Here is a 12,945-nt window from a genome sequence, read left to right as displayed (position 1 = left end):
TCAACAATGAAGTGGCACTTAGTAGCTGTTAGCAAAACAATAAGCCAGTATTTATACAGTTCAGGAAAAAATAAACCTCATATACCACCTAATGGAAATTTTATACTACTATGGATTGTATGATAGCTTCAATCCCTTTGGAAGGCAAGCTGGTAATATACATTTGATCTCATTTTTAAAAATTCATATCCTTGGACTCAAGAACTTTATGCAAGAAGAAACAAAGCTGTGTGCAAAGACATTTGCATCAGGATTTTGTTTTATAATAGGGAAATACATAAGAATTGAAGGATGGTTAAATGAATTCTGACATATTAACTGTGAAACAGTACGAGGTTACTAAAAAAAGCAAACAAGACAACAGATACAGAGAAGTGTGTATAAAAAATGATGAGATTTAAAAACCCTCATATTCATGCTACATAACTACAACTGTATAAAATTATTCATAAAGACAAAAGCTAACTTTGAGAGTCTCAGGCACTTTACATGTTTTATATAATTTATTCCTTATAAGAACTTTATGAGATATATACTCTTGTCCTCATTTTATTAGTGAGAAAACTAAGACCCAGGGAGTCACTGGGCCTTACACACATACTGTACATGGCAGAGGGTGGCGGGGGGGGGGGTGCTCTAGAATCTGACCGCGACCAGTGTGACTCCAGACTTTATGTGCATGGAAATCACATTTATGAGAGGAGTAAGAGAAGTAATTTTCTTGGATAAAGTTTTCAATAAAAAGTTAGAAAGTAAATCATAGCACACAGGTCTCAATGAAGTGCTACAGTGATCGTCTACTTCTCAATTGCACCACTTCTAAAACTTAGTAATATTACATTTATACAGACAGGCTGCCATTCACTTTCATTTTATAAAAATGGATACTTTACAGTTGTGACAACATGAAAAAACCACCTGGAACTCAGCTCTGTTTTTGCCCTAAATGTCTTTTTCATGCATAACTGCAGAGCATAGCCAAAAAGGCTTGCTAAATAAATCTTGTATGTCTATGGAAATATTTCCTGGAGGCACAGCTACCACCACCATTTTGGAACCGGTCCTCACGGTTCTAAGAGCAGCGTATTGAAAGATGAAGATGTCCTCATTCACATGTCTTCACTCCCTTCTTGTCTCGCGCTGCCAAGGAGTAGGGCTTCTGTCTGCTCCCCAAAGGAAAGGTAAGATCTTTCTGTACCCCTTGGATAGACATTAAAAAGCCTACAAAGCCCAGGCTGGCTGGAGGCAAAGGTGAACCGTCATCACAGCAGAAAGCAGAGAGATGAGACGGAGGCCAAGGCCTTAGTATTTTAACAGGCAGAAATCCCTAAAATGCAACAACTGTCCTTCACAGATGGGTTCTGGGAACAGTCTGGGCACTCAGATGCACCACTATAAAACATTCCCAATGCAGTTTGGGGTTAGAGACATTTGGCTTTCTGAAGACATGGCTGGCACCTGCCTCGTCTGCTGAAACATAATGTTCCTGGAGATAAGGACAATACGCAAAGGCACCTAAAAATAAACGTAGGGGAAACACAGATCTGTTCCAGTATCCAATAGGAGTGACTCAAAGACCATCACCATATAAAGTCAATTTACCAATAGTTTTTATAAGAAAAGCAGAGATGGCTGAAGGAAACCATTATCGGGTACTGTAGGCCACTAAAAATCAAAGTGGTTGGGTAGCCTGGCCACGGCCTCCGGGAAACAAGCAGTTCCAAAAACCCAGTTCCCCTCCCCATTTGTAAATGCTGGCCCTCCCCTACAAGTGACTTTTTTTTTTTTTTTAAGATATTTATTTATTTATTTATTTGAGAGAGAGAGAGAGAGAGAGAGCGAGACAGCATGAACATGGGGAGGGAGAGGGAGAAGCAGACTTGCCTGCTGAGCAGGGAGCCTGACGTAGGACTTGATCCCAGGACCCTGGGACCGTGACCTCAGCCAAAGGCAGCCGCTTAACCAGCTGAGCCACCCAGGTGCCCCATGACTTATTTTTCAAACAGAAGCATGTTTACTGGTGCTCATGGGGCTGTATATGGCTTTCTAGAGCACAGTCCACAGCCGCCACCTCGCCACCCCCTTCACCCAGACTGGAAGCGAGGCCCCCAAGGCTGCTACAACCGGCTGCTCCAGCACGCGGATGCGGTGCTTGGCACAGGAGCACCAGGCGTGCTGAGGTGGCAGCCGCTTGTACTCCTCGCCTCCAGCTCATCCTCGTCCTCAAGGCTCAGGAGGAGCTAGCTAACTCGATTCCTTCAGGCAGGTCCCAAACTCCAGGGAGAATGTCAGCTCACCACACACACACACACACACACAGAGCCCAGAAGGACGGGCCACTCCACCCTACAGCCCATGGTAGGTAAATGGGATAACGAAACACCATGACCAATTGGAGCGGCTCTGCAGCCCTCATACGGTGCTGCCAGAGAACCGAAAGTCACTAGAAAGCAACCCTAACTGATCTCTCAGACTCAGTAAGTTTGACTCACAAAGGGCAGCAATAAGACTGTGGCAATCTCCGTGAAGAAGGTATGCTGCTCCGGGTCTCCCCTCCTTCACACCACACCTCGCTATCACAGCATCTACAAAACTAAACCCATGTCATGTACTGATTTAAACATCTGCATCTCCCCCACCTACAGTTTCCTGAAGTAAACATCCAAGTCCTTTCCCAACTGCTTCAAATTAAGACAAACTACCAAATGACTGACATTTGACAATCTTCAAGACAGTGAGAAAAATGAACTTTTTTTTTTTTTTTTGCTTTTTAATTCGACACTGTCCTGATGAGACAGAAGGAAAACATGACAAAAACTGATTTGTTTTGAAACAGTCCTTCCCTCCCCCTCCATTACAGAGAAGTAGAATCAAGGGCAGAAAAGTTCTCTGTGGATATGGAAGGGCTACCTATTCTCAAATGAGACAAATACTCTCACTGGAACAGTAATGGAATGTGCCCCCCCCGCCCCCCCTCCCCGTGGCACTCTGGCTTTGCCCCTAGTCAGCATCCCAACCGGTCCAACAATACCGCCATCTTCTCAAACCCAGCTCTGAGCAGCAATACTTAGTCTTCTTTTTTTTTTTTTTTTTTTTTTTTTTAAAGATTTTATTTATTTATGTGACAGAGAGACAGCCAGCGAGAGAGGGAACACAGCAGGGGGAGTGGGAGAGGAAGAAGCAGGCTCACAGCGGAAGAGCCTGATGTGGGACTCGATCCCGGATCGCCAGGATCACGCCCTGAGCCGAAGGCAGACGCTTTAACGACTGCGCCACCCAGGCGCCCCTATACTTAGTCTTCTTTATCCCTAGTCTGATCATTTCCTTAAATTAAAAAAAATAAAAAATGTGTCATATATAAATAAAATATCCCCCTTGCCCCCCAATACTGATAAGAAATGAATTTAAAAATCAATACTTTTTATTTTTGTGCAAAGGAATATTTTAGAAGAGTGCAGTCACTTGGAGAATAATCTCAGCTGAAGAGAATATGCCAGAGACAAAAGAAGATGGGCCAGTGGAAAGGTTGACGGATTTTGGTACTGGAGTCTTTCTCGCCCACCCTACGTTCTGTCTGAGGCAGCAGGCAGAGTCCCGATTCCATGTGAGCACAGGTTAGAAGCCACTGCTTTAGTCCAGGCTGGTATTTTGTGCTGTCACTCACCTGTGCCATTGGCCAAGCCACTGTGGGTTGGGTTCTTGACGGGCTGGCGATGCCGGCTGCTAGTACCGGGGCTTTGCTCACCGGCTGCTGTGGTTGCTCGGGCTGAACCACCTGAATGTCTGTGCGTCCTGGAAATTCAAAGTATAAAGCAGACAGATATAAGTCACTGTGAAAAAGAAAGACGTATGTCCCATCTAAGTCACCGTATTCCCTCTCTCACTATTTATTGGAAATAAGACTTTTAATAGCCCCTGTAGTCTTTGACTCTACAGAAGCTGGCTCCAAACAGAGAGACTCAGGTAAGCTTCCTTCTTGGTAATAGCCCAGAAGGCAACTTTAGATAAACTTTTCCACTTGAAGTAAACAAATCCAGAGTGAATTGCCCCCACATCTGAAATAACTGGCAAAATATCCTATGACCATCATGTTATTTTTATTGGGCTCAAATGTAATAAACAAACAAGAATCACTGGGCAGGCTACAGATGACATCATTCTCCCATTAGGTAAAAAGAGCCCAAAACGTATCCAAATCCATTTTCTCTATAGCTAGAAACATACTTCCCTTGGGAAAAGAAGTCAAGGGACACTAGACAACTCCAGCCAATGCATATGTTGACAAGTTTCATCTGGAAAAGATGACTCAATGGTCCATCCACATAAATGAGGAACAAGGATAAAGGGATCTGCATGACAGAAAATGGCGGGATCTAGGAGCAGAGAATCTGACAACTTCAGAGAACACATGACAACAGGCAGTATGTGTTCTCACAGTCCTGTTGTTGCCTGACTTTGTTCACTCAGTGAAAATGTCTAAACCTCCTGCCCTTCAGTCCAGCTGTTTCATCAAAGGAGATTATTCTACTGCGTAGTCAGTACCTATTAGTTTTCAAGTGAGAGTATTTAAAAGTGAGAGTATTTAAATATTATCCAGTAAAGAAAAGACCACCCCTGTCTAGGCCGAGAAACAGAGGTCCACAAACAATCTATGTATACCATGTATATGGGGCAGTGAGAATACAATCAACAATCAAAGGAATAACAATAACCATAGAAGATATAATATGCACTGAACTAGAACCTTATGTAACAGATATCCATCGTGCGCTGTGCACTTTATTTTATCTCATCTATCATGGTAACCCTAGGAGGAGCTTACTATTATTATACCTATTTTATGGGTAAAAAACAAGACAGAGAAAGTAAGCAATGGAGCAAGACTCAAATCCAGGCAGTCTAAGATCAAGAGCCCATGTTCTCTGGTTGGCAACTGGGGGTGGGCAGTCTGGACTTGAACTGAATCCCTCCCAGGCTGTTCTTTCACTGGTCACTTGGCCGACGGTGAGATGAAGAGCTCTGATGGAAAGGTCCCCTGCTAGGCTGGAAGACTCCATATCCACCAGAACACCTCTACTTGTGCTGGAGAAGGATATGGAATATGGATGAGAGGCTGTCTCATCCAGTGTGTTAGGATGAGCTCGCAACCTAACAAACTTGGAGGTTCCTAGGGGAGTAAGAAGTGCCCCCACCAATGACCTTCTCCAGCACAAGAAATGGACTTTTTCCAACAAGATGGGCATAAGCCAAAATACTAGTAGTAATTATCTCTCCTGTGAATATGAACTCCCTTACCTTTTCCTTTTGTGTGTTTCTAGAGTTTTCGAGTTTTCTTCATTGAACTTCTGTACTTTTGAGTAAGGGAAAAACACAATTTTTAAAGATGGAAAAAAGGTTTCTCAGGTCAAAACTAGAAGGAAGGAAGGAAGGAAGGAAGGAACGAACGAACGAACGAACGAATCTAGCAAACCATGGAGTTCTTCATACCTAAAGACTGCATGGCAGTTAAAAATGGATAGAAATGGCACAAGTGAGCTATGGAAATAAAGATTTAATTTGGACTCTCTTTTTCCATCTTATTTTTCCCTGAACTAATTTCATAAATCAAAAGCTGTCAACCACACCTCAGTCAAGAAAAATATTTCAAAGTCCCCACTTCGTGGGAAGAAATGTTAGTATTGAGCATTTTACCACAACTCCTCATCGAAAGCAGAATGAGTATAGATTAGTTCCAAAGGGAAAGACGGTCTTCAGCCCCTGGTGGATGTGTGTGTATGTGTTGAGGGCAGAGAGCCTGACAGAGATAAAATTGGTTGATAAAAGGTTTATTTCAGCCAAGAATACCCTTAAAAGGACAAAAAAGCCTCTCTGATTTGGTACTCACAACCCACAGCAGAGGGCTGTATCACTCAAAAAGCAGCAGGCTGTGTGGGAAGCATAGGAAAGGCGACATCAGTCCTATCACACCCACAGGCTCCGACGAGCCCATGATCACTTCCAGTCCGGGGCTCCTTGTCCCTCTGCAGAGCAGCTGGACATGACAACAGGGCGGGCCCCATTAACTCTCTTGGCTCCTCCCTCCCTTCCCCAAAAGGGCATGTGGTGAGAGTTGAGAGAGAATACTCTCAGAAATGTTTAACCACTAATGATAGCAGCTGGCCCTGAATGATGGGCTGCAGCAGGGATGGGATTAGCCTGTAACCAGGGGCAGCTGGGACCACTTGGCATGAATTGCTGCCTCCCTGGCCGCAGCCCACTGCCACCTCCGCCCTCCCCCCCAACACACACACACACACACACACACACACACACACACACACACACACACACACACACACACCCATTCCCCAGATTCTTCCCTTGCCCTCAATCTGGAGTTTCCACCTTTTTTCACCTTGAATCACCTTTAACACAAGACTCTCAGAAGGAAGAAAGGCGTCAACAGTTGAGGAAAATCTTCTCTTCAGCAGTTTCCTCTCTTGGAGGACTCACTCAGCCCTTACAAGATGGGATTGTGTCGTGATTAAAAGCTGGCCCAAATGCTGAAACCACACACCATAAGCCAAAATAGTATCAGGACAAAAGCGAGACGATGGGGTGGAGATGAGCTGGGCTCCACCACAGGCAGCCTGGCTTCGGCTCTGCCAGTGACTTCAACTTTGGCCTGATCCCGCCACCATTTTGAGGGTGAGATGGCAGTGGGGGTGGGAGGGTGGGGTGAGTTATGCAGCCCCTGAGACAGTCAGAAGAAGATGGAACAGCAAAAGTCCACAACTGCTTTCAAGTTACCTAGTTACAGAGATTCAGCTCTCTTTCCAGCATGCCCTTCTCAGAATGCTGGCGTGTCCTTACCTAAGTTCCTCTCTCAGAACCTGAGGCCTCCCTAAGAAAATCCAGTCAAGGCCAGGGCCCTGGAATTCTCTCTCCACACTCCCAGAAGCAGATCTGCTACACGTAAAGTCCCGCAGACAGGGCTCTGGGCTGTACCTTGGCCTTCAAGCTTTGCCAGTCACAGTCCTCAGCTGTACCCTGAGAGCCACAGCTGTGGTTGCTTTGGGACATCTTGCATCACCCTTCGTGAAGGCCACTGAATAGCATTCGATTATTTTCTGAGCACTAAGCCCTTTTCTAGGGCTAGCAACAAAACAGAAAGGGTCCCTGGTGCTCCAGGTGGGTGAACACATGGAGATGTGGGTAGAGTGGCATGCCTGGAGAGTGCACGAAAGCTCCCCACCTTTTCCCCATACCTCGCCCTATGTATCTCTTCCATCGAGCTATTGATTCATATCCTTTTTCGTATCCTTTAGTAAACTGGTAAACAATTAAAAACAAAAACAGAAAGAGACCATCTCAAAAAGTTTACAGCTTAGGGGCGCCTGGGTGGCACAGCGGTTAAGCGTCTGCCTTCCGCTCAGGGCGTGATCCCGGCATTCTGGGATCGAGCCCCACATCAGGCTCCTCCACTATGAGCCTGCTTCTTCCTCTCCCACTCCCCCTGCTTGTGTTCCCTCTCTCACTGGCTGTCTCTCTCTCTGTCAAATAAATAAATAAAATCTTTAAAAAAATAAAAAAATAAAGTTTACAGCTTAGTGGAAATGCAGTGATTGGTAATTTTGCATCACACTCTACAATGCTGACATGGGAGGCCCACTGGGCCAGTGAGGGAGACTGGCTGACAACTTGGCACTCTCACTCCAGTGCAACTTTGTTGACCATCGTCACATACACAATAATTTATGTGGAATAGTTAAACAAAACTTTGTTTCTTTGGTTTAAAAAGAGACCAGCCCTAGCATTGGTAACATAAGTGAAAACAAAATGAACAGTCCAAAAAAGCAATGGCTCACAAGCCAGAACACAAAATTTTTTGCTAAATTAAAAGTGGAGTTCAAAATTTGGTGGTGGCTCAGAATTTGAGATTAATAAGTCTATTATATCCTTCATGTGGAAATTGATTTTTTTTCCAGTATAGTTACATTTGGAAATTGATTTTTAAAAGTAGTTGGTAGGGGCGCCTGGGTGGCACAGCGGTTAAGCGACTGCCTTCGGCTCAGGGCGTATCCCGGAGTTCTGGGATCGAGCCCCACGTCAGGCTCTTCCTCTATGAGCCTGCTTCTTCCTCTCCCACTCCCCCTGCTTGTGTTCCCTCTCTCGCTGGCTGTCTCTCTCTCTGTCGAATAAATAAATAAAATCTTTAAAAAAAAAAAAAAAAAAGAGCAACCACACAATCTTAAATAAATAAATAAATAAATAAATAAATAAATAAATAAATAAAAGTAGTTGGTAGCTTCATCAAAATTCAAAATTGCTGCTCTTCCAAAGACGCTATCAAGAAAACAAAAAGACAATCTAGACACGGGGAAAATATATTTGCAAAATATATATCTGATAAAGGACTTAGATCAAGAATATATAAAGAACTCTCAAAACTTAATAACAACAAACCATATAAAAAATAATCAAAAAAATAATCAAGGGCGCCTGGGTGGCACAGCGGTTGAGCGTCTGCCTTCAGCTCAGGGCGTGATCCCGGCATTATGGGATCCAGCCCCACATCAGGCTCTCCCGCTATAAGCCTGCTTCTTCCTCTCCCACTCCCCCTGCTTGTGTTCCCTCTCTCGCTGGCTGTCTCTCTCTCTGTCAAATAAATAAATAAATCTTTAAAAAAAAAAAAATAAAAGATTTTAACAAACATTTCACCAGAGACAATCTAGAAATGGCAAATAAGCACAAGAAAGTTGTTCTACATCATTAGTCATTAGGGAAATATGAATTAAAATCACAATGAGATACCATCACATGCCTATTAGAATGGACACAGTAAAAACAGATAAACAAAAGAACTGACAGTAGCAAGTGCTGAAGACGAGGGACACAAAGCAACTGAAACTCTCAGACACTGCTGGAGGGAATGGGATGTGGTAAAGCCACTTGAGAAAGCGGTTTGGAGGAAAAAAAAAAAAAGGAAATGGTTTGGCATTTTCTCATAAAGGTAAATATGCCTTAGTATACAAATCAGCAATTCTACTCCTAGGTATTTACCCAAAAGAAAGGAAAACATATGTTTCCATAACCTGTAAGCAAATGTTTATAGTGACTTAATTCATAATTTCCAAAACTGTAAACAACCCAAAGTCCTTCAACTGGTGAATGAACAGACAGACTGTGGTACATCCATACAAAGGACTAGTACTCAGCAAATAAAAGCAAACAAACTACCAGTACATGCAACAATATAGATTCACCTCAAATGCACTATGCTAACCAGAAGACAGACTCAAAAGGCTACAGTGTTTCGTTCCATTTTTATAACATGGAGGAAGAAGCAAGGCAAACTGTATGGAAAGAAAACAGACTGGTGTTTGCCAGTGGCTGGAGGCAGAAGGAGATGACGACTACGAAGAGGCACAAGGGAACTTTTCAGGAAGATAAAACTATGTATATCTTGAATACGGTAGTGGTTACCAGACTGTATGCTTTTGTCAAAACCCACAGAACTGTACACAGCAAAGGGTGAATTTTACTGTATATAAATTATACCTCAGTAAACCTAACTTAATAATTTCAAAAATCAATTTGTATATTTCAGCCACTGCAAAAACAGTTCATCACATGAGAAAAAATAAAAGTGAGCAAAAGTTTTAAAAGACGGGTAACGTACTGTGTGAAGATATGCTCAAAACAACACAGAAAACAAGAATCTTGATAACAATGTACTTTAGGCAATACTCAAGACTCTCCAAACACTCTGTATTAATAAATGTGAGGATTCTTCAAAGCCCAGGAACACATTTCTCCCAAATGTTGAGAATTCCTGGTTGACTGCATACTGGGTGCCGAGCATAATTTTCTACCTTGATAAAAGAGGCCCGGGACACAAAAGGGAGGTTCTTTGACCTCAGATTCAGGCCCATTGGTATTGGAGTTCAGCACATGAGAAGTTTCAGGGTATAGCAACTAACAGTGAGTTTTCCTCCATTTACAAAAACAAATCAATAACGATGCAGAAGTTAAAATCACCTAATAAATTTCAAACTCTTCTCATATTCCAATCCAGAGAACTGATATTTGCCTGGATGACTGGACCCAAGAGGGTGGCTGTCCCGCCTCTCATCCAAGGCCTCTTAACTGGGCATTGTCTTTTAATAGCAGCATGGAAACAAAACTGAGTGAGGCTGGGCCAGTTTCCAGTAAGACAGAACCAGAAAAAAAAAAAAAAAAAAAAGAATAAAAACAGTGACTTAAAATAGAAGCACTGAAAAAAAAAAAAAAAAGCCAACGGGAATTCGTGATGGGGAAAGAAATGGTTTCCACCATTCAGAGAGGCATCAATAAGCAAACGTGCTCCCACCTACACCCTCTTCAATCCCTCCACCCCATTTAAATGTGGATTCAGGGGAAACAAAAAAAAAAAAAGTAATAATAATAATAAGGATGGATAAAAAGGAGAGGTGAAAAGGAAAGGCGCAATTAAGAGTTAAAATGGGACCATTCTAGTCATTTCAAGGGTAATTTACGGCTCCATTCCACACCCTACCTCCAGGCTGCCAGCCTCAGAAATGACAGGAAAGGTAAAAATAAAACTGCTGCCAAGTCCATTCAACTTTTCGGAAAGACAAATGATTTACTTTCGCCCAAACTGGAGTACAGAGCAATCCTCTCAACAGTGGCAGCTTTAGGAGACTGAAAGATTCATCTTACAAGACATCATACAATACGTTTTATTCATCTAACCTAATTCCAGGTTGTAGGTCAAGAGTAATAGAAAAGAACACTCAAAACCCTCCCCTACTTGAAAGGGAGCTGAAGTTCAGGGGAAGTATTCACTCCTCATTCTACCCAGCTCGGTGCCACAGTCAAGGACTGATATGTCCCTTGGCCTGAGACGCTACAAGGGCACAGGATGCTCGTGCGGTGAGTGCTGCGGGCCACCAGCCTCCAGTGACATGCAGGAGGAACCTGTCCGGCGGACCCTGAAAGAGATGTGGAGCCCCACCTTGTACGGATAAAGCCAGAAGGGCATCTCCACCTTCTTCCTACTGAAATCAGCTCTTCTTTGAGGGCCCCTTGTGCTACAGCCTCAGACCAAAAAGAACTACACAGGACCCTGAGGTACTGAGGTCAACAGTACATTTGGCTGTTATTTCTATGTGTTCTGACCCAGCAAATCAAAAAGGCAGAAATCCAGCAGGAGTGAGGTAAGCTCCAAAAAGAGTATGTTCCTTGGACATTCCTCGGAACATCCGTCTAAACTGCTCCTGAGGATAATTCAGAGCCTTTGCAGATCTACTTGCCTGGCAGACCCTTCTCTGGACACCCAATCCAAATCTTGGTCTAAATGTCCCTCATCTCCCAGGCTATAGTAAATTCCCTTATATTCTCTCACAAAGCCTTCTAATTTTCCCTTTATGGCACTTCTATTTGTAATTATGTATTTGTTTGTGTGTTTATTTGTTCAATGTCTATACCCAATAAGGTCCGTGAGGGCAAGCACAATGTCTCTTTTATGTTTCTTTGCATAACCAGCACCCAGCATGTGCCTGGCCCCACAAAAAGGCATATGAAAATATTTGCTGAATGAATAAAAGAAGCAGGCTGTCAAGTTCAAAAGCACTCGTGGGCCTGTAATCTCTAGCACTGCCTATGTTCTTTGCAGTCCAGTCACTCATCACCTCCTCATCTCCCACCAACCCTTTACAGAATGGAATCCATGCCAGGGGATGGAATCCAGGGTCTAGGAGGTAACTGAGAAGTATCAGAGCTACTGCCTTCCAGGAAGACCAGCTCTAATCATCATGTAAAGACATTCTCTAATATCAGGGTCTAGAAATAAAAATCACTTCACTAGACTCATTTCATGCCCACACATATCTACTAAACTTATGAGACAATCTCCAAATCTAACCAAATTTTATCTGGCATGGGTTTTTATTTGTTCTAGCAGTAATTTTCAAGCACACTTCAACAGGTAAAGAGTAGGCAAGTGACTAAACATGAGAATTTAGAGAGACACCTTCTGTGGTGGGCAGAATTTCTAAAATGCTCCCTCCTCCCAAAGATACCCCACCCTAATGCCTAAAACCAGTGAATGTGACAAAATATCATACCCGTGATTATGTTAGGTTATATGGCACACATGAAATTAAGAAACGGTGTTCATGCAAGCAGGCCTGATCGAATTATATAATATAAAAACAGTATGCTTTCTCTAACAGGTATCAGAAGTGGAGAGCAAAAAAGAAAATCGGAGAGATTCAAAGCTCAAGAGAGTGGGGGGCACCTATATGAGAAGGAATGCAGGTGGCCTTTCAGACCTGAGAGATGCCTCAGTTAACAGCCAGTAAGAAAACAAGGACCTCAGTCCTACACCCACAAGTAACTGAAGTCTACCAACCACCGGGATGAGCTTTGAAGCAAAGTCTTCCTTAGACTTTCCAGATTAGAATGCAACCCGGACAACACCTTGATTTTGGCCTTGTGCGACCCTGAATAGACAAGCCAGCCAGCCACACTGTACCACTACAGAATCATGAGCTTAAAAATATTACTATTTTAACCCCTAAGTTTATGGTAATTTATTACACAGCAACTGAAAACTGATACAACCTCTCAATACAAATAAATGTCAATTTCCACATAAGACAATACTAACTTTCAAATATGTGGCTAGGGAGGATGTGAGGGCGATCTGGCTGCGACATCTGTCACCCCATTTATCGCCAGGGTTGATTCGGCTGATCTGGCTGGCTAGGCGGGTGTCCCCTTCCTCCCTCACCGCTCCATGCGCATCCCTCTCGAAGCTGTGCTCTCAGTCGAAGAGGACGACCTTCCCCAATAGAGGAGGACGGTTCTTTGGTCAAGGGTATACGAGTAGCTGCGCTCCCCTGCTAGAACCGCCAAACAAGCTCTCAAATATGTGGCTAGGTAATAGCCTTGGCCCAAATT

At 43.4% G+C, this 12,945-nt stretch overlaps 1 protein-coding gene across 4 annotated transcripts in view; it reads right to left on the bottom strand.

The window, feature by feature from the left end:
* Nucleotides 1-12,945, bottom strand: part of WWP2 (WW domain containing E3 ubiquitin protein ligase 2) — a 142,510-nt gene that overhangs the window by 52,793 nt on the left and 76,772 nt on the right. For all 4 annotated transcript variants that reach the window (XM_026495129.4, XM_044382470.3, XM_048223763.2 and 1 more), the window contains exon 7: nucleotides 3,665-3,792. In XM_026495129.4, coding sequence (XP_026350914.1) covers nucleotides 3,665-3,792 — 128 coding nt within the window. The remainder of the gene's footprint in view (nucleotides 1-3,664; nucleotides 3,793-12,945) is intronic.

This window comes from Ursus arctos, unplaced genomic scaffold, assembly GCF_023065955.2.
Source record: "Ursus arctos isolate Adak ecotype North America unplaced genomic scaffold, UrsArc2.0 scaffold_19, whole genome shotgun sequence".
NCBI classification, from domain to species: Eukaryota; Metazoa; Chordata; class Mammalia; order Carnivora; family Ursidae; genus Ursus; species Ursus arctos.
This window is presented reverse-complemented; position numbering and strand designations above follow the sequence as displayed.